General features: G+C 32.6%; 1 protein-coding gene across 7 annotated transcripts in view; it reads left to right on the forward strand.

Annotated features, from left to right (window-relative positions):
• The window catches only part of Reps1 (RALBP1 associated Eps domain containing 1), a 76,750-nt gene that overhangs the window by 27,993 nt on the left and 26,292 nt on the right, over positions 1–22,465 (forward strand). For 4 of the 7 annotated variants that reach the window (XM_026391887.2, XM_026391888.2, XM_026391890.2 and 1 more), the window contains exons 2-8: positions 7,388–7,511; positions 9,558–9,754; positions 9,886–10,039; positions 10,584–10,720; positions 11,238–11,400; positions 11,686–11,749; positions 12,965–13,119. In XM_026391887.2, coding sequence (XP_026247672.2) covers positions 7,388–7,511; positions 9,558–9,754; positions 9,886–10,039; positions 10,584–10,720; positions 11,238–11,400; positions 11,686–11,749; positions 12,965–13,119 — 994 coding nt within the window. The remainder of the gene's footprint in view (positions 1–7,387; positions 7,512–9,557; positions 9,755–9,885; positions 10,040–10,583; positions 10,721–11,237; positions 11,401–11,685; positions 11,750–12,964; positions 13,120–22,465) is intronic. The other 3 variants (XM_026391889.2, XM_077801721.1, XM_077801722.1) reach the window with 1 other exon arrangement.

The following is a 22,465-nucleotide window of genomic DNA, read 5'->3' on the forward strand; positions in this document are numbered from 1 at the left end:
ATCTGAAAAGGCTACTTAAATACTTCTTTTTCTAAGTAATTTCTATCTGTGGGAAATTAATTTCCTTTTATACTTTAAACAAAGCAAATAAAAAGGGCTGTGGAGGTAGCCCAGTGGTAAAGCAATTCTGGGCCCAATCCCCAGTTCATATTAGAGTAAACTGAATTCAGAAAAGAGATATGAGAATATTCCAAACCAAGCATTGAGAAAATGTACACATAGGTGAAATAAGGCATTCTTCTAGCCTAGGTTTTGTTTTTTATAGTTTTATTTTTAAAGTTTTGGGAGGCAGTTGTTTTCCTATGTGATAGGATTATTCTTGTTTTTAAAATGGATTCATAGGTATACTTTTGAAATTCACTGATTTAAATTATAATATGATATGTCAGTAACTAAAGCTCACAGAGGACATTTAGGAGGGAGTCTTAGTAATTTAAAGGATGCTGAGACCCAAAGGATTGAGAATTGCTGTTAGAGTCTACAATATTCATTCCCAAAGGGTTAAGCAGAGGGTCTAATATATGGATCACTGGTTCTGAAGCCTTTTATAGGCCTTAAGCTGAAAATGGATTTGTTTCTAGGCAAGGATTTTTTTAGTGCCTTGAATGGAGTAAAAATGCATTCTGAAATCTTCAAAGGAGCTGAATTTATTTCAACTTACTCATCTATAGAGCTTTCAACTTGACTGATGTTCTTTGGAATAAATTTTGGAACTACTGCTCTATAAAGATACCACTAAGTATCTCCTGGAGGCAGCTGAGACAGAGAAGCTTTCAACCTCAAACTGTACTGACTCCACACCTTATTAGCCTCAGTTTTCTTTCCTATGAAATGGATTAAGGCAGCCAGCATTAGAGAATTGTTAAATAGAATAACAGGTAAACGCCCTTCCTAAATAGTGAGTGCTCATTTTTAATTATTCCCTACTTTTTAAGTAGATACAAATCTCCATTACAAATATGCCCCATGTCACTAAAGCTGGTGAGTCACAGAGAATTGTAGAAACCAGCCTAAGAAGTTGGTAGAACAGTAAAAGTTACAGTGTCTGGCTAGTCCAAATTGTACAGGCTTTTAAGCCATCAAAAAACAGCATATCCACTGTCCCTGTCCCACTTAACCTGAAGAATTTTTGCAAGAATGAAAGCAGTAGAGTCATCTCATTCTTAATCTGATAATAATTAGAAAGGGAGGATCTTACTTTCTATTATACTTTATTCATTTTGGAGTGTTTTTTTTCTTTTCTTTTTTTTTTTTTTTTTGGTGGGAGAGCTACTAGAGATTGAACCCAGGGGCACTTAACCACTGACTGAGCCACATCCCCAGCCTGTTTATTTGTTTGTTTTTGAGATGGTCTTGCTAAGTTGCTGAGGCTGACTTTGAACTTGTGATCCTCCTGCCTCAGCCTCCTAAGCCACTGGGATGACAGGAATGTGCAGCCATGCCCACAGAGTTTCATTTTGGAGAGCGATTGATAGCTTACTGGAATGATTCTGTCATAGTATTATGTACAGTTTCAGAGTATTCCTCATTCCATTTTTTGAGTTCTTATTTTTCGTGATTCAGCTCATGGATTCAAAGTCATGCAGATTATTGAGTGTCTACTTCACTTCATCTTTTCTCATCTTAATTAAATAATTTCCATTGGGGGAGGGAAAAAGGAAGGAAGGGAAGTATTGAGGACTGAAATGGAGCAATGGAGCAAACTATGTTATATGCATTTATGAATGTCAAAACGAACCCCACTATTATGTATAATATACTAAGAAAAACATTTTTTTAAAAAAGAAATAACTTCCATATACCTTTATTGTTAACATTCCCTGCACTCTGACATTCTGAGCATAGCAATAGAGCATATTTCTGTACTTTAGTACTCTTTGATTGTTAGTGTAGAAGAACAGAAGCATGTTGTGGTAGAACAACAACAAATAAATAAATAATATGCATACCCTTTGTTGGCCTTAGGCAAATTACTTGGTCAGTTTGATTCTCTTTTCTATAAAATGTCAGTACCAATTCCATTCCGTTATTTTTAGGGATTGAATGGGAACACATTGAGTATTTTATTTAGCTCAATGCCTATCATTTGTATGTGCTCAACATATATGTTAGTGCCTCTATCCCATATTTGTATATCAAGATATTTTTAAAAAAACCATTCATGTATTTTACTCCTTGGAAAGTTCCTTTGGTCATTATTCAAGAACTATTTATTCTTGTTTTATACAATTTAAAAAACTTGTTTGTATTTCTATATATATATTTTTTATATATATTGTAGTTGGACACAATACATTCATTTATTTATTTATTTATTTATTTATGTATCTTTATGTGGTGCTAAGGATCAAATCCAGTGCCTCACATGTGATATGCAAGCGCTCTACCACTGATCTACAACCGTAGCCCACTTTTTTGTATTCCTAATACATAGCATACAAGGCAGAGGGCAACAGTTAGAGACTACTGATAGAGCAAAAAATTATAGCTTGGCAAACGGAAAAAGTCACACATTATAACAAAGATAATAAACTTTGTTTATAGTATTATTCCATTATGTGAAAAAAAAATTTGATTTTTCTTAAAGACCCTGAATATACAATTGAAATACAGTGTAGTATGCCAGTATGTGTTGCTTAAACCAGAAGTTTAGAATACTTGTGAAGGCCTTAGAGCATCTTATATTTTAGAAGGTTTCCCATCAAAAATTATAATAAAATTCAACTGGAAATGTAGCTCAGTGTTAGAGTGTGCTTAACATGCACAAGGCCTTCGATCCAATCCTTAGTGTACCGGTACACAAAATTATAGTAAAGTTCATGTACTTAAAGGCTCTGAGGAAAATATGGTTTTCAAGAATGACTTAGTATTTAGAGTTCCTAACTATATGAAGTCTATTGTGGTTAGTGTAGTAAATGAAGAGTAATAGTGGTGATATTTGTGGACTGCTTTATTGAATATAGTTTCCTCACATCCTGACAGTAACCAAAGAGATCATATACTATTTTTTTTTCATTTTATATTTGAAGAAACCAAGGCACAGTAAAGTTACATAATTTAAAGTGTAGTCTCTCTTTTACCTAGTAGTAAGTGACTTTTGGTGAACATTATGGGACAGAACATTTAGAAAATAAGTCAATACTAACTTACATAGGGGATGATTCTTCTTTGTGAAGCCAATAAAGCTAATGAAAAACATCTCTGATCATGCAGGTAGGATTCTGTGCTGGTCAGTTAAGTGTTATAGACAAAGCTTTTAGTGCCTGGCTGTGTTATATTTTAAAGCATATTCTGTGTCTAGAATTTTGTCCTGCAGTTAGTTGTACAAGTAGACAGAGGTATGTACACAATAATGTTTTTATTATTTGTAGTACAAAACTGACAAAACTCTAAATGTCCCTTGTGGGGGATTAGTTAATTTGTGACAGATACATCTATGTGATGAAATGCTATATAAGAAAGTGAGAAACCTATATATGCTGATAGTTGTTGACCATTCGTATTATATGTGTGCTTGTGTGTTTATATACATGTAGAAAAACATAGAAAATAAATTATTAATTCTGATGGAATTGTAAGAACTTTAAACTTCATATTCTTAAGTACTGTTTTTTTTTATTTTACTATGATTATGTAGATTTTATAATGTCAGGAAAATAAAGCTTAGTGGTTTTCAGTAGCTATCAGTAATATACCAATAACAACTAGCTAGCCCTGGTTTTTCTAGGTGAGTTAGAAATCTTAATATAACAGAATCTATAGTCAACAGAATCTATATCCTAATAAGTACTTCAAGTATTCTTCATGTTCAAGATATTTAACTTTGCTAGACAGTGAGTATGCACATATATATGCATAATTAAGAGGAAATTACCATAGAGAGGAAATTAAAAGAGTAAGACTTTGAAAGATGCTGAATTAATATATTTCATAATTTTAGAGATGATAAATGATTCTCTAGGAAATTATCAAATATTTTAGAAATAAAAAACCTAGCTAATTTCAAATAACATGAAAGAATGGAGATACCTATCAGCCTGGCCTGTAATCATAGGTGAATTCTTTCAGCTTTTCATGGAACGCATAATTTCTGATCTATTTAAAATATTTCTGCAATGGCTGCTCACATTGAGGAAGGGGGTAGTGGGGGGAAATGAATTAGACATTACTCCTGATGAGAATAAAATGAAATACCTAGAAAGTATCCTTGCCCTTGCCCTCCCCCACCATCCACAATCAGACTCAAATCAGAGCAAGCCATTAAATTTAACCAGCAATTCACAGTAAAGATGAGGGATAGAGAAACATGTCCAACGATGCCATGGGAATGGAATCAGCGCAAATTACTTGGTTTCTATAATGAATGAATGGCAAAGAAAAAAAGGTGAAGGTAGAATCTATGAATTAAAAGAGACAAGATAAGAGATAAGAGACATATCAGCCACTTGCATTGCTTGGAGCTTACTAAAATCCTGGTTTAAAGTAGAAAACTTCTCTTTTTTAAATTGGAAGAATTTAATTGGAAACTGGTTACATACTGGGTATAATTTTAAGATATTGTCTGGAGGAATGAAAGTAATCAAATTATATAATGTGCATGGATGAATATGTAATAATGAATCCCACCATTATGTATAATTATTATGTACAAATAAAGTTGTTTTTAAAATTAAAAAAAATATTTCTGAGCAGAGAGAAAAGAAGTAAAGCTTGCTAGTTAGGTTCACGAATCCATCATAATTCCAATTAAAAACCTAACAGATTGATTTGTTCTAACAAAAGTTTAATTGTGGACTGGGGATGTAATTCAGTGGTAGAGCACTTGTCTAGGATGCTTTAAGCCCTGGGTTCCATCCCTGTTACTGCCCAAGAGAGTTTAAAGATTATGGTTAAAATGTTACAAATGTTATTTTTAAAATGTCATACACCATGATTAAATGGAATTCCTTCTAGGAACCAAGGGATAGCTCCACATTAAGAAATCTATTAATGTACTTATTGATAGACCAAAGAGAAGAATCTTGGTCTTTTAATTTTCTACCCAAATGCAAATGGTAACATCTATATTTGGTTTTTGAAAATATGAATCAAAACCAAACTCTTAGGAGAAGAATAGAACTGAGTAACATAACAGATGTTAAGAGTGTTATACGGTATTATGCTTAATAACAAAACACTAGAGTTGATCTTGTTTAATTTCAGAATAAGACTATAGAGTGCCATCCCAAGTAAAATCTCAATTTATTCTAACAAATGATTCTGAAGATTACTTGGAAGAGTATATGACAATATTTTATATGCTTTATTTTACATACAAAATTATCTTAAAATGTGTAATGATCCCCTCTGAGACATTAGGTGGGCAGAAAAGAGTAGTGCTAAAGATAGTAATCACAATAAAAATGCCTGCATGGCAGATAACCCTGTGTAGCCTTCCTTTGTTAACTCTGCCTTGTTTTCCTCATAGTTCCTTTAATGGTTAACCTCTTAGAATTTCTTTTGCCTTTTTCAATTTCCTCAGAAGTGCATGCCCCTTAGTGGCAGAACTAGGAATTTTTTCTAGTGCAGGTCAGTCAACAGATACAACTTTTCTTTTTTCTTAAAGACCCTGAATATATAACAGTGATAACATTGGTACTTTTCTGAAATTCTTTCTATACTTCAAACTTAATACTACAATATCTCAAGTGTACTTTAACTTCATTTGAATTCGAGAAAAAGAAAATCAGTGAAACATACCAATAATTTGTTTTCTTGGAAAAATGTGACAAGGATACTTAGTTCTTATTTTAAGATTAATTTATAATATCTGTCTAGCAAAAATTATACCTTTTAAAGTTATTATTTTATCTCATAATCTGAAATCCTCTTTTTGAGATATTTTTCCTGTAGTAGCCAGTTAAAGAGGTACTTGTTAAGAATAACTAGAATGATCAGTGTAGGTCCTTGAAAGCTTTTATGCTTAAAAAAGAGAAAGGGAAAAAAACTTTGTGTTTCAATCAAAGTAGTATAACTATATTAAACAAAGGAAAAAGACCCTGCTATTTTTTTATTTGTTCTATTTTAGATATACATGACATTAGAATGTATTTTGCCATGTTATACAAACATGGAGTATAACTTATTCTAATTAGGATCCCATTCTTCTTGTTGTACATAATGTAGTGTTACACTGTATATTTATATATGAACATAGGAAAGTTATGTCCAATTCATTCTACTGTCTTTCCTATTCCCATCTTCCCTCCCTTCCCTTTATTCCCCTTTGTCTAATCCACTGAACTTCTATTCTTCTCCCCTTCCCCTTCATTGTGTGTTAACATCCACATATCAGAGAGAACATTGGGCCTTTGTCTTTTGGGGGGATGCATGATAGTTTCCAGTTCCACCCATTTACTGGCAAATGCTAAAATTTCATTCTTATTTATGGCTGAGTAACATTCCATTATGTATATGTAACACATTTTCTTTATTCATTCATCTGCTGAAGGGTACCTAGGTTGGTTCCATAGCTTAGCTGTTGTTAATTGAGCTGCTGTAAACATTGATGTGGCTGCGTTACTGTAGTATGCTGATATTAAGTCCCTTGGGTATAGTTCGAAGAGTGGTATTACTGAGTCAAATGGTGGTTCCATTCCAAGTTTTCTGAGGAATCTCCATATTGCTTTGCAGAGTGGTTGTACCAATTTGCAGTGCCAACAGCAGTGTATGCGTGTACCTTTCCTCCATCCTTGCCAACATTTATTGTTTCTTGTATTCTTAATAATTGCCATTCTGAGTTGAATGAGGTAGAATCTCAGTGTGGTTTTAATTTGCATTTCTCTAATTGCTAGAGATGTTGAATATTTTTTCAATATTTGTTAACCATTCATATTTCTTCTTCTGTGACTGCCTGTTCAGTAAAGCCCTGCTATTAATCTTGCCTAACAAAATAGCTGATAGAATTTCGCTAATTTCCAAATTTGTTTTTTCCTCCACTTAATATATCTTAGCATTCTGCCATGTTATTTTATCATTTTATAACCTTATTTTAAATGGCTGTGTAATAAGCTACTGGTTTCATGGTACTATTGTATCTGCAGTGCTTATGATGAAGAGTATGGATGATATATTTCTAAAAAATAATGTGAACCTTAAGGAAAAATCATTACTCTAATAAAACAAAATTGTTCACTACATGGATTTTGATAAATAGGAGAATGATAACTTTCTTATACAACCAGTTCCTTTTTGTTTTCAAACATACGAACCTGAAACTTGAAAAAATTGGTTACCATATATTAGAAAAGTATTTTTGAAGAAGTTACAAACAAGTAGGATAGCTGCTTATTTTTGAATGGAGAATTTTTGCCATAAATCTTAATGTTAACATTCTGTTCTTTTATAGATTATGGAACTATGTGGTGCAACAAGACTTGGTTATTTTGGACGAAGTCAGTTCTACATTGCTTTGAAACTTGTAGCTGTGGCCCAGTCTGGTTTCCCGTTAAGAGTAGAAAGTATAAATACAGGTAAATATGCAACACACTAGTAATTGAAATGATAATAATCCTCCTACTTTCAAATGAAATCAATAGGACCTTTGAATCTTTCTGATATTTTTAATAACATCTGTGACTTTTAAAATATCACAACTTTATTCTCACTACCTTGCATTTCTCACTTGAAAATGTTAGAAATGTATGTCTAATATCTGTTAGGGCATAGAGTATGTACATCATATACATTTGATGATAACATTCAGATGGCAATTTTTTCAGAGTTAATCCACTAAAAATTGCTTAGAAAGAATTTGGATAATTCTATTAAGATAAATGATAATTGTAGTGACCATCTTATCATATAGCTTCCTTATTGTCTTCTTTTCTAATATAATAACCTTATACTTGCCCTTTTGTTGTTGTTGTTTGAGAAGGCTACAGAAGCTCCATTGAATTAAAAACTATCAGTTAATCAAAATTTTTTTGATTAATAGAGATAATATTGAAATAATTGGAAGCTGAAACCCAGTTACAGACATCTTAGCTACCAGTAATGCATTTTCAATTATTTGGAGGGTCGTTGATGTGGAAAAAGATAGAAATTCTATAAAAGTAGTTGCTTGTATGTAGAGGGTTCTATAGTTTTCTTAGAGAAAAGGGGAAAGGGAAAATTTGAAGTTTTTTTTTAATGTCAGAATTTTTATACTTTTAAATGTTAGCTCAGTTGATTGGTAGGTCAGAGGTTTTCATCGTGGACCTCTGATTTGCTACGTCTTATTCTTCTAGTGTTGAGAATTTGCATTCTTTTCAAGTGAGTTTGAAATCTAAATAAAGTTAATTATTTCCCTCCTTCAAGTGATGGTTCTAAAAAGAAATCAAAAGGGAGTTGTTGATGTAGCTCAGTGGTATGGAGTACTTGTCTAGCATGCATGTGCACAGGCCTTGGGTTCAATCCCCAGCAGAAAGAAAGAGACAGACAAACAAAGGTAATCACATAGTAGAGGCAATGTACTTTGTTCCAAAAATGATTCTGCAGCTGTATTATTCTACCCCAAAAGTATAAGTTATGGTTGACCTGCAAAGAAGTTCTGTTTTTCATCTTTCTCCTCTGCTTAAGATTGATACCTTGATACCAAATAGGATACCTGATGTGGGAGAGTCATAAGCCAGACTAAAGGGGAGACAAGCAAGATATTTTCAGGAATTTCTATTATAAAAATGTCTAAATTAAATTAAGCTAGTCTCAAACTTAGTGACATATCTTGTGCTTTACTTAGAGCTCTGAAATCTTACTTTAGAGACCCAGTATGAGTAGAAGCATCCTAGGCTTTTAGTCTAACTGACTTGGGTTCAGATTCTGTTACTTGCTACCAGCATGGCCTTGGCAATCTCAGCCTCAGTTTCCTAATCTGTAAATAAGAATGATGTTCATTGGGTTGAGATGAATATAAAGTGACAAGTAAAGGACCAGGCGTACAGTGGACATTTAATAAAGCTGTTGTCATCCCTTAGAAGGACAGTTTGACTTCTTTCTAATCAGGAGTCTCCCTAAACAATCTAAGCCATTTATGCCTATTGTTTCTCTGTCAGTTTTTTGCAAAAAATGTCATATCTAATTTCACTTTTTTTTTTTTGAGAGAGAGAGAGAGAGAGAGAATTTTAATGTTTATTTATTTTTTAGCTTTCGGCGGACACAACATCTTTGTTTGTATGTGATGCTGAGGATCGAACCCGGGCCGCACGCATGCCAGGCGAGCGTGCTACCGCTTGAGCCACATCCCCAGCCCCTAATTTCACTTTTTAATAAACGTACCCTTTTTAAATTTTAAAGTTATGTAGGTGGAACTTCCCTAATGTAAACTCCAAAACCCAAAGCTTTGTGGGCATTGACAAGATACCCAAAAAGTTTTGGATTTTGAGCATTTCAGATTTTGAATTTTTTAAATAGGGATGTTTATCTTGTAAATTCTATTCAGATATTCCAAAATCTGAAAAACTCTGAAATCTGAAACATTTCTGGTCTCAAGTATTTTGAATAAGGAATACTGAGCCTGTAATTATTTTTGTTGTTAACAGTAAAGGACCTTCCTCTGCCAAGATTTGTTGCTTCAAAGAATGAACAAGAATCTCGCCATGCAACCTCATATTCTTCAGATTCCGAAAATCAGGGGTCTTATTCTGGTGTGATTCCTCCTCCACCTGGCAGAGGGCAAGTAAAAAAGGGATCTATAAGCCACGATATAGTTCAGCCTCGTGCGTCTGCAGATCAACAGGTAATCACATTCATGTAAACGTTATTAGTTGAAGTCCTGTATAGATGTTTATACTAAAACATTTATTAGCACCTGAATAGTTAAAATGCCACCTTATAGATTTAGTTTTAAAATAATTATATTCTTCCTAGGAACCTGCATCCCCAGTAGTTTCACCACAGCAGTCTCCGCCGACTTCTCCACATACATGGAGGAAGCACAACCGTCATTCCAGTGGGGGGAATAATGAAAGGCCTCTTGCAGGACCTGGGCCATTTTGGTCTCCTTTTGGTGAAGCACAATCAGGTATTTGAGATATTCCATAAGAATTTAGAATTTTCAATTTGACATTCCTTTAAGAGTTGCTACCAAGACAATTTTTAATTGTAAGGCTGACTTAAATAGAAGCAAAAGCTAGTAATGAAAATTTGTTAGTAGATACATTGCTTTGAAAAGTTGTGATTACATTTACTTAATATAGATATGATACTAGAAAAAAGATATGGATAACATTCTCTGAAGGTAAAGTGAGTAATCATTTCCCAGAAAATTTGGTATATTAAGTTTTATTATTGACAAAGAAAGCAGAAAATGACTAAAAAGAGTTACATGAGATAATTTTTAATTGAACAGAAAAGATTCCTTAGGAAATTGTATCATTTCTTTGAAGTTGGAATTTGACAGAAAACTTTTTATTAGTGCATATTAATGATACAGAATAGGGGATTTCAATGGAAAGAAAACTTTGAAAATGTAAGTGGTAGTTTGTTACAATCTTAGCTTAAAACCCTGTTTTGTTTTGTTTTTCCCTTCAAATATGATTCAATGTGTTCACCAATTTTCCTCCTAGGTTCTTCTGCTGGTGATGCAGTGTGGTCTGGGCATTCTCCACCTCCACCTCCACCTCCACCTCAAGAAAACTGGGTCAGTTTTGCAGATACTCCACCAACCAGTACTCTTTTAACCATGCATCCTGCTTCTGTCCAGGTGTGACATTTTATTGGTATTGCATTTTTATTTGCTTCATTCAGAGTATTGCTGCAGTCATTATTTTTATATTTTGCTGTTGCAGATTTTATAAATGTAAGTTGACTCTTATTTAAAAAAAAAAAAAATCCAGAACTTCTCTGTGTTATTTTTCAAGCCTGTTATCACTGGAATGTTTCACTAAAGGTTCTGGCTGATTTATTTGTTTCTAATTTCCCAACGAAGCTTGAAAAGGTTTCTGCATCTGTAAATATATTTGCTTGGCTTCCTTAGCACATTTTTCATAACTTTCTGTTGCTTACATAATTGCTGTCATTCTACACATTTATATAATCATTGTGCAACAACATATCCAATAACCTGGCTCTAACTAATGTGTGATTTGCTGATGACTTCTTACATTTTAAATATCCACAAAAAAAGTAAGTTTTACTATCAAGGATGAGTAACCTAGCAATCTTGGTCCATATAATCATATAGATAGATACTGTACTGAGGAAAAAATGTTTCATTGCAGGACCAGACAACAGTACGAACTGTAGCCTCAGCTACAACTGCCAATGAAATTCGTAGGCAATCCAGTAGTTATGATGATCCCTGGAAAATAACAGATGAACAAAGACAGTATTATGTAAATCAGTTTAAAACCATTCAGCCTGATCTAAACGGATTTATTCCAGGTGAGTTGTTGAAAACAGAAGTTCTCCTAGATGGGACAGGACAATCTCAATTTTATAATCTGAAAGACATTGTTTTATTGGTCCTAGATTTTAATTATAAAAGATCATTAATTCTCAGATTATTTATCTAAAAAGTTTATAATCACTGAGGAACAAAAATATGACATATTCACAATAATAGTTACCTTTTTCCCAATGAGAAAAAGTCTAAAATTATTCTTACCTCATATTCTGTTTTTAGATCTATACATTCAGAATAACATTAACACTGTTTTAATATTTCAGGATCTGCAGCTAAAGAGTTTTTTACCAAATCAAAACTTCCTATTCTTGAACTTTCTCATATTTGGTAAGTGTGGTATATCATTAGTTGGGTAACATGGGTTGTTTCAAAGGAGTTTCCAGCAGGTAGATTTCAGAACCTTAAAACTATGAGATTAATCCATTCAAAAATGTTCTCAAAGAATTTAGTATGGCCTTACAATAGCCAGTTTCTCTCTCACTTTCTAGGAAAGAAATAAGTGATAGTGGACATCCTTTCATAGTAGAAATAGGTGATATGGAAATTTTTTGAATATTGTAAAATTCAAACAATATTAGCTTTTCTTGTTGCTAGCATAATGAATGCATAGGATAAAAGCTAGTATACATGGTTGTTGCTTATCTCTTTTGGTTTTGGTTTTTATCAAGTTTAATAAGGTCTAATGAGAGCAGACACATTCAGGGCCTGAAGTTCTATAGCAGGCCATAAGTTGAAAAGCAATGCTTTGCTTCCATGTTAAACATAGACTAAAACTCTCTAGATAGCTGCCACATAGTTGGAATTGGTCATTGGAACACAAAATACAATTTCAAATTATGTTTGAAACTAATGATCAGATAAACATTATTTCTACTTGGTATCAATATATTTCTCTGTTTTCTAAATTATTTTGTAATAAATTTTTAGTAGCATGTAGAGTACTGTAATAGGAGGTAGGTAGATTATGCCTAAAACTGAGATACCAAGAACTAGCATGCCCTTTATAGATAAAGGCAATAAATACAAAAGTGGTGACCTTACATCTAAGAAGTGGTAGGGGACAGCAGCGTGGGAGGCCGTATTTTTGTATTGAGTGTTGTAGTTCTATTCAGTGCTTTAAAATGCATACATGTTGAACTTTGATAACAATAAAAACAAAATTTTAAAGAATGTCCATGGCTTTATATACAGCTTACTTTAAACTTTATTACTTAAATACATGGGCTAAATTAAATTAGGTCATTTTTTTTGGTGGCTTTAATTATTGACACTATTTTTCAGCATTTTATTATGAGAATTTCAAGCATGTAGGAAAGTTGAAAAATTATAGGTACCCAGATACCCACCACCCTCATTCTACGATTAACATTTTAATTATATTTGCTTTATTATATATCTTTATTACACATCTATGGGATTTTTATACCTCATGACTTTGTACTTTTTGGAGGAAAGAACATCTCTTTCCTATTTTTTGAGAAAAGAAAAAAAAAGGAATCCAAAGCAGAGTATGGTTGTGTTCATAGTAAGTTTGTCTTCTAGGGAACTCTCAGACTTTGATAAAGATGGTGCATTGACACTGGATGAGTTTTGTGCTGCTTTTCATTTGGTGGTTGCTAGAAAGAACGGCTATGACTTACCAGAAAAACTCCCTGAGAGCTTAATGCCCAAACTGATTGATTTGGAAGATTCAGCAGGTAAGACTGGGAGCCAGAGGGAGCTGTTTGCATGCCTTGATAAATATAATTCTTGATTTAAAACAAAATCAAGATATATTTTAAAATGTAGCTTAATAGCTTTGACTTTCCATTAGGAGCAAATAGATTTGCCATTAGAAAAGACAAGTAGACTGAACTTGGATTTATTTTAGTCAGCTTTTAAAAATAAAGAGGAGGTTAGAGTTGTGACTTAGTGTTAGAGCACTTGCCTAGCACATGTGAGGCACTGAGTTCAATCCTCAGCACCACAATAAATAAATAAATGAAGATATTGTGTCCACCTACAACTTAAAAAAATATGTAAATAAATAAATAAAAATAAAGAATATATACCATTGTTTTATCTTTAACTTGTTACTTGCTGAGATTTGAAGAGCATTTCACAGTTTTGACATTTATCTTCTATTTTAATTACATTATATATTGTCTGAAGTGGGTATAATCTGTCTTTGTTATAAACATCTTTCTATTTAATGCATCTTAATTTGTTGAAAGGAAATCATCTGATTTATCTTTAGACCTTTGCAATCACAAACATTTTCCTTTAAAACACCAAACTTTTTAAAATGCAGATTGTAAGGAAATCTGGAAGTTTTGAGTTTGATGTTAGATAATATTATTTTGTTAACAAGAATGTTAAGTGATCGTATTTACTGATAGCTTTCTTTAAAAGTACATTGAATACATAAATAGGCATTTAAATGACAGAGCAGGTGGTTTTTAACTGTTCTGTTTCTATGCACACTGATCACGTGTATCTGTTTGAGATACTGAAAGATAAAAAGGGATGTGTTTCCTGTCTTTTCCTCCATAATCATTGTTGTACACATTAAATATGGGCATGTTTCATTGTTTTATCTACAGTGCATAGCTTATATTTCCCAAACTCTAAATAATGTTTTTTTTTTCCAAAAATCAGGGGTAAAAATTAGCATTCTTAAATTCTGAATGAATAAAGGGAAATTTGTTACATTAATAAGCTTCCTTAAAATCATTTTATTATCTTCAGTCTTCCCTTCTAAATTCAGAATTTGGCTTTCAAATGAACATTTATCAGGCAACGTCTCTTTAACACAGAAGTGTCTATCGTCTAATTTTATTGTCTAAGTTATACCAAAGGAAATCATACATATGATTACTTTTGTGAAGAGAATGACTCAATAATATGAGCGTGCTTCTAGTTTTGCCAGTTATGTCTGTGACCTTGGACAAGTTCCAACCAAATACTCTACTTTTCCTTCTGTTTCTCTACCTAATATATGAAATAGGTGCCATTCATATTGACCTGTACACTGACCTTTTGTCAACCGGTAGGTCGATTAAATAAAGAGTTTAGCATTGATTTTATTTTTTTAGGAACTTTTTTTTTTAATGAGAATCCTAAGGTTTTATTTCAGATACTTATAAAGTATCATTTAACCTCTAACTTGAACTAAAGCTAAAAACTGTGTCTTTATTTATGTAGTTTTGTTTCAGAGTACTTGATTTATCTACTTAAGAAATAAACAAATAACTCCTTTGTTTAGCTCAGATGATAGTTGCCAAAAGAAGAAATTGCAGTAGCCTCAGACTCCTGGTTTTATTTGGTTTAAAAATTAAGCCTTAGGACAGTGGGTGTAGCCCAATGGTAGAGTGTTTGCCTGGTTATGTGCAAGGCCCAAGGATTGATCCCCTGCACCTTTAAACAGTAACAACAACAACAAAAAATTTGAATCTTGGATATAGAGTTTTTATATGACTGAAGCTTTTGAAAACTGATAGTGTAGTAATACAAGGAGATGATTTAAGTTAACTTTACTCTTTTGTATGTAATTTTCTAGAGACTTGTCTGGTTTTGTCATCTATGTATGTAGATAGCTGAATCTGGCTTTTGCATGTAATTAGTGGGTTTTTCTTTTATTTAATTTGAATAAAATCATTGCCTTAGTAAATATCTACTGCCGAATTTTAAGGCTGATGTTCTGAAAGTAGTTCTTTTCTGGGCATTTTGTCCAGTTTTATACTTGTTACATCTATTTAATTGTCTTTTTGTCCATTTTATACTTGTTACATCTGTTTATCAGAGAGGCTAATATTTTGCCTGCATATGTCTGTGCACTATTGCTTTTTAACTATGATTTTAGAGGTATCACAGGCTTAAGACTAAATATAATACATGGTTTTCTGATTAGCTTTTTTATAAAAATTTTAACCACATAGATTCACATCTGTTTTGTCTATTTATAAATGATAAATTTTGGAATTCTGTTAAGTTAGGGGTTGTAGGAAAGAAGTATATCTTTTTTTTCCCACCTATGATAACCCTGGGATTCATATGACACAAAACCTGTTTAATGTAGAAATTGTCCTGTGCTACTGTGGGTCAGTCAGTGTCCGTAAAAATTATAAATAGCTGTGTTTTTAGAAGTGCATAAGGGAGAAGTAACCAGATAGTTTCTTCTGGCAGATCACAGTTATACCTGCTTTAGAGCTGTTTTGACTATTGGCCAAGGTAGTATCTCTGTTTGATTTCTCATAGCATCTTTGCTTACTTTTCAGAATAGAATATATCACTCTGAATCTTGTTTCTTTAATCTGCCCCCCCCCTTTCAACTACTATACTTTGAGCTTCTTTAAAAAAATGTATCTCATTCATTATTAAGTATCTTTAGGAACTAGAGTGTTGGCAGCCATATACTAAATTGCTCAGTAAAGAATTATTAGAAGATTAATGCTTTTAATGTGTACCATTTTCAAAGTAAGAAAGTTTTGTTGATACCTTTCTGACCTTGAAAATATAGCAGTTTATTATATTTGTGATGTTGGGACATACTAAAATATTACCTGTACAAGTATTCTATACTTAGAATTTAAAACTCTTAGGGGGTAGGGAACAGCTCAGTAGCAGAGTGCTTGCCTAGCATATTTGAGGCCCTGGATTCAATCCCCAGCACCAGGTAAATAAGTCCAACAGTCAAATAGATGGTAAACAGTGGTAACTTGAATTAGAGCTCCTGGAAGTAACAAGTTGGCTTTCTTCAGATGTGTAGACATGGGTTGAGGTAAATATATATTTTTTCAAAAATAATTTGAGCAGGTTTATGGGATTAAATAGCAGATAAAACAATTACAAATCAGAGGTAGAAGTACTTATATAAACAGATTAAAATATGTACTGTCAGCACTGAATTTGGCAACTAAAATAGAGAAACTTGGTATTTGTTTTACAAAAAAAAAAGGCATGTAAAAAATTCATCTGCAGAAACAGTGTCTGAAGCTGAATTCAAGAATGTTTATGTTTAAAACAAAATTAAAATAATCTACTAGCTGCTACTGTATTGTTTCTTAAGGGGAAAAAAATGTAGAGGTACTGTACATCTTAAATCCAAATCTCCAAAGAATAATCTTCTTCGTAGCACAGATACAGTTTTACAATTCTTTTGTGATTGTATGATACATTTTCATCTCTCTTTCAAACTGAACTATAAACTCTGGGAATAGTAAGTGGATTAGTTTTGTTTGTTGTATGTCAGCACCTATCAGAGTACAAATTGAATACATAAATAGGCAGTTACATTTTTTAAAGGACATTGACAGAGCAGCAGGTAGTTTTTAATTGTTCTTTTTCCATACACACTGATCATGTAAGTATCAGTTTGAGATATAATGCATTATCTGTTTGAGATACTGAAAGATATAAAAGGGGTGTGTTTCCTGTCTTTTCCTCCATAATCATTGCTGTGCACTTGAAACGTGCATAGCTTATATGATATATTCTCCATAATCATTGCTGTGCACTTGAAACGTGCATAGCTTATATCTATAGTGCATAGCTTATATTCCCCAAACTCTAAGCAGTACTTCCATCATGAATATTTTTAAAAGCCAGGTAAGAGAAGGCACGTGAAACTTCTCATGAATAGTTTACTAGAAATCCATGTAAATTGAGACTACCTTTATTCAAGTTAATTACTGTGAAGAGCTTCTCTTGTATACATCAAAAAAAATTTAACAAAACAGCCTAAACACACGCCCACACACATACCAATAAAAGTAACAATCTTGGTTTTTGAAAATTCATTATCCAAGTGCTGTTAGTTACAGAGAAAAAAAATAATGAAAATATGTACTAATACTCATCATCATTACATTCAAGGAATTATTTCTCAAACCACCCCATCAACATACACACACATTCTTACTGTCATTTCTAGGTACTTATTATAGCTAAAAAATCAATACAATAAATTACAAATATTGGCAAAAAAGCACTATGTAATGAATTGGTGGGAGTAATTAGAATTTCTCAACTGCAAGACATTGACAAACCAAGCTAGATAATACTTAAAGGAGAAAAACTATGAGGATAATTACAGTTAGGACTTGAAGAGATTGTAGTTTCAGATCATGGAAATAATTAATGATTCCCTTAATTGTTTGTTTTTGCAGAAATGACTTTTTTATTTATTATTGTGCTATGAAAGTGAAAAAGGAATAAAAGGCAGTTCTGTTTTCTCTTAGAGAACTCTGTAGGAGAGGTGGCCTTGTCTTCTTACTTAGTACTATATCCCAGGATCCTGGAACCTTAATAGGCTCTCAGTAAGCATTCATAGACTCAATCAGTACTTTTTAATTTTGCCAAATTACACTCAGAATTAACATTTTTCATTCTTTGCTCTTAATACTTATTTCCACAATATTCTGTGTGTTTAAGACAAAGCCCCAATTATATTTCTTTTCCTTTTTTTGAGATACTAGTTCTTATTTTAAGTAGTTTAAATTAAATGGACTTTGTTCATTTTAAGCTACTGTTTGATAATGGGAACCTCTTCTGTATCTCTAGTAGAATAGCTGAGTCAAATTGTAGGTGCTATCATATGTTCATCAGTATTGTGAAAGAGTTAGCAGATAAAATATAATTAGAATTTTGGGTGTATTGTTTTTCTTTCACACCTAGTTGGGCACGATTTTATTTTAATTAAAAAAAAAAGCTTTGATTTTTTTAAGTTAAAATGGGTGGATTTCTACATAGACCTTCTTAAGGTCTGTTTACTTAAAAAAAATTCCAATTTGTGGAAGTTGGAGAGAAGTGGAATTCATTTTTTAAATAGAACTTAGTTTTTTGATACCAGTATAATCACTCAAGACAAAACAGAGCATATCTTAAATTCATTCTTTAATTTCCTCTTGCATTTGCATTGCTTTTATCCCTGCCTTTTAAATAAGAATGGAAGAGTTGCTATCCGTACTTTTCCTTAAAAGCTTAAAATTCAGCTAAATCCATTTATTCTTTATTTTAATTTTTTATTATAAGAATAATATTTACATTTTGAATAAATAGTAGATATAGTTTTGCCTTCATGAAGCTTTTAAATGAAGTTGAAATCTTGAGCCTTCTTGACTGAAGAACTTCCTAGATTTGGTTGCTGCTTGAAAGCAGAATAAATTTTAAACCATAAGACTTCAGGGGAGTGTATATATTTGTATAAGACTAATGAGCTAGCAGTCACTTTTGAAATAACTTTTAATATACTAAATATAATATAAAAAATAAATTTAGGATGGATAGTTACAAATTTAAAACAACACTGAAGTTCTCTAGTAAAGAAGCTTTCAGCAGGTACATTGTATTGGACTGAACCTATGAATTTTCCAGATTCTTTGAAAGGTAGAAGGATGAAAACTGCTGCCAGTGTTAATAAACTAGATATCATTCCCCAGTATGATCATACTGGTTTGTCTATTCCTGACAAACCAGTTTTATACCTGGAGAGAAACTTTCTTTACGTAAAAGCCCTTTGGGGGTTAGCTTTAACAAACAATTTAGGCTCATGCTCTTCTTTTTCAGCCCTGATGCTCTGATGGTGTCAGGGCAGAGCAGAACCCTCAGGAGGAAGGCAGGGTTGACACAGTGTTCCAGCAGGAGGCTAGGTTGGAACACTGCATCAGGTAAGAGTAAAACTACACCCCTGCCTCCGGAAAGATAGTCTTGAAGCCTAACTTTTGTGGGGGCAGTAAGCTCTTTGCTTGTTTACAGGGAGCAAAATTGAAGGAGGTGCATCCATATCTAATGCTTCTCCCCAGATTCATGATTGTTGGTTTCTAGAATATAGGTAGTTTGCTCATTTTGCTCTTTGCCTACTGCTGTTTGTTGTTTTATATATGAAGTAGGAAAGAAACAATGTATAATTTTGCAAATTTGTCCCAGAAGTACTTTTTGGATTTGCTAGGACAGGAATTTTTTTCAAGTTATTAGTCTCGGGATCCTTTTTCCTTCTTACAAATTGTGCTTCAGGAGTCTTTGTTCATGTAAGATCTATCAATAGTCATCCTGTTAGAAATTAAAACAGATATATTTTAATTTTTTCCTATCTCCCCAACCCCAACATTTAAAAAATACTTATTACTTAAAAACAACAGTAACACACCCTGTACATATTAGCATAAATATCTTTAGGAAAATAACTGTGTTCTCCAAAATACAACAATTATGAAAAGAGTGACATTGTTTTGTATTTTTTTTAATACCTATCTAATATAAGTCAACTAGATTGTCATATTTATTTCTGTGTTTAGTCTTTTGGATATCTTATTTTGTTTGAGGTAAATCTGGGCTCCAAACACCAAGCCTTGCAGCTCAAATCCAATTTATTGCTTGTTTTTGTATACTGCACAAATTGAGTGGGTTTTTTTAATCATTGAAAAAAACAAAAGGATAATATGTCATCATACATGAAAATTATGTGAAACTCGTATTTTAGTTACCATAAATAAAATATTAATACAGCCACACTCATTCAATTACAAATTGTCTGTGGCTGTCTGTGTACTATAGTGGCAGAGTTGAATAGTTGTAGTAGAAGCTATATAGCCTATAAAACCTAAAAAATTTATTATCTAGATCTTTGCTTAAAAAAGAAAAGTTGCTAATTCCTAAAATACATAAAGAAAATCTAGCTTTGCATAGAAAAAGGAAATACTATTATATACTGCTTTCAGATATTGTTGACTGTTCTTAGGTACTGCATCAAACACAAATGGTGGACTGGGGGTGTAGTTCAGTTGGTAGAGCACTTACTTAGCATGTGCAAGACCCCAGATTGGATCCCCAGTACCACCACCAAAAACACACACACACAAATTGTAATTTCTTAAAAGTTATTTGCAGTGTGAAAGCTGAAACCATATTAATGAATTTTTTGTAATGTTAAACATTAAAATTCATTGATATGCCTTGTACTTTGAATGAACCCTTTATCCATGAATGATTTTGTATCATAATATAGTGGTTATTTATAAAAATCAGAGTTTATTGAGTTATACAGATCTTTTACATATTGAGATGTTTCATTATAAAATATCAAAAATATTTTACTTTTTTTTGGCAGTACCAGGGAATATGGAGTACTCCACCACTGAGCTACTTCCCTAACCCTTTTTGAGACAAGTTCTCTCTTAAGTTGCTGAGGCTTGTGTCTAACTTGAAATCCTCCTGCCTCAGACTCCCGGATATCTGGGATTATAGGAAGGCACGACCATAACTGGCAAAAAGGCGTATTTGTTAATTTTGTAACCTGTCTCATCAGAGAAGTCTTTATGTGCTAGGAAACACTTAAGGTTATGGATATATATACACATTTTTCAAAATTATAAGTTTTTCCTAAAAGCTTAAAATTTGTCATTAGTAACAAATACTGAAAATAGTTGTTCACTTTATTCATTTGAGAAAATGTCTAATACTCAAATCCAAATACTTATAGTTTATAAACTGTTCCCTCAAGATAAATGGTATTCTATGAAAAGTGGTCAGTTTGGCTTACAGCTGAATCACATAGATATTTTTCTTTGAGACAACCATTGTACCCTGATATGCAACAGAAGTGTTTTATATATATTTCCCATTTTGTCACAGAGTATTATAGAGGTGTGTTTTTAGTGCTAAAATTTATCAAAATTAAATATTATTTGCTTCATTATGAAATTCTTCAGTGAGAGCAACATGCATTTTTTTGTATTATAGTAAAAATTCTGAATTTATATATGTGAGGGTGAATAATACATTTTGTCATCACTGCTGTGATTCTTCTTGATGAACCAGTAGTGCTTTTAACCACTGTTGCTTTTCAGAATCAGTGTCAATATCAACACAGGAAGAAAAATTACTAATATTATTACAAGAATAATTTTGACTTTTCAGGCCCCCCCCCAAAAAAAAAGAATTGTAAAGATTCCCAAAAGAAGTCAGTGATCCATTGTTTGACAACTGAGATTGTAAGAAAATAATCATTGAAATGATAATAAAGTATAATTACTTGGGTGAGTAGTATTTTATTTCTTAGCCTTAAGAGGCTAGACCCACTGTAGCTTTTGTACCACTGATAGAGATTATCTGGATCTCTTCCCAAATTATAACTGCCTTGAGGTGAGGATGTGGTATAGTCTGTCCCTGAATTTGTAAAACAACATCATGAGAACTGAGATCTGAAAGCCAAACCAGAGCCTCAGAAGGTCCTAAGATGATGTTGAAGAGAAAAGAATAGAGTCTGGCTTTAAATTGATTCTTTTGGAAATTAATCCCCCTAGAGTTAATACTATTTAATTCTATTTATTTTTCTTTAATACTTAAGTGCTTTGGTGGGGGGCAGGGATCTCTCGTAAAGACCTTTCTTCATTTTCTATGGCCCTGGAGACTTTCACTTTTAGCAAATTTCATATTTTTAGCAGCTATCTTTCTTTCCTTAATTTCCTTTCCCTTTGTTATGATGGGGGGAGAAAGGTTTATAATGTCGGTTCCCACAAAAAAACACCAAACTATCCAATGAGAAATGACTTATTACTGTTTATTCTAAATAATTTTTCCACTAGTTCTCTAAGAACTTTGAGTTCTGCAGTCTTCATATAACAATAGCTGAAGCCTTCCTGCCTCTATTGCTCTCACACTAACTCCGTGTTACTGTGAAGGTATAGGACTCAGAAAGAAATAGGAACATCTTTTCAATTTATAATACAAATAGGAGTCAAAATGTAATGCTAGACTGTAAACTAGAACTTGCAATGTGGTATAATGATAAAAGGTATAATTACAGGGTACATAAAAGGGAAATATTTTGAGAGAGTCATGAAACACAGCAGGTAGAAGGAGAATTTTGAGAGTTTTCCCAACTATTAGTTGTGATTCTAAGAAAATGACAGTAATGAAGAACACAAAAAGCAACTTAACTCAGTAAATACTTGAGTGCTATTCTGTATTAGAAACTATGTTAGGTACTAAAAGGTAAAAATTTATGACTAAATTGAAAGATTAAAAGCCAAATAACAGTAGGTTTATTATATGGCTGTATGCTTA

The sequence above is a fragment of the Urocitellus parryii genome, chromosome 8 (assembly GCF_045843805.1).
Source record: "Urocitellus parryii isolate mUroPar1 chromosome 8, mUroPar1.hap1, whole genome shotgun sequence".
Lineage (NCBI taxonomy): Eukaryota > Metazoa > Chordata > Mammalia > Rodentia > Sciuridae > Urocitellus > Urocitellus parryii.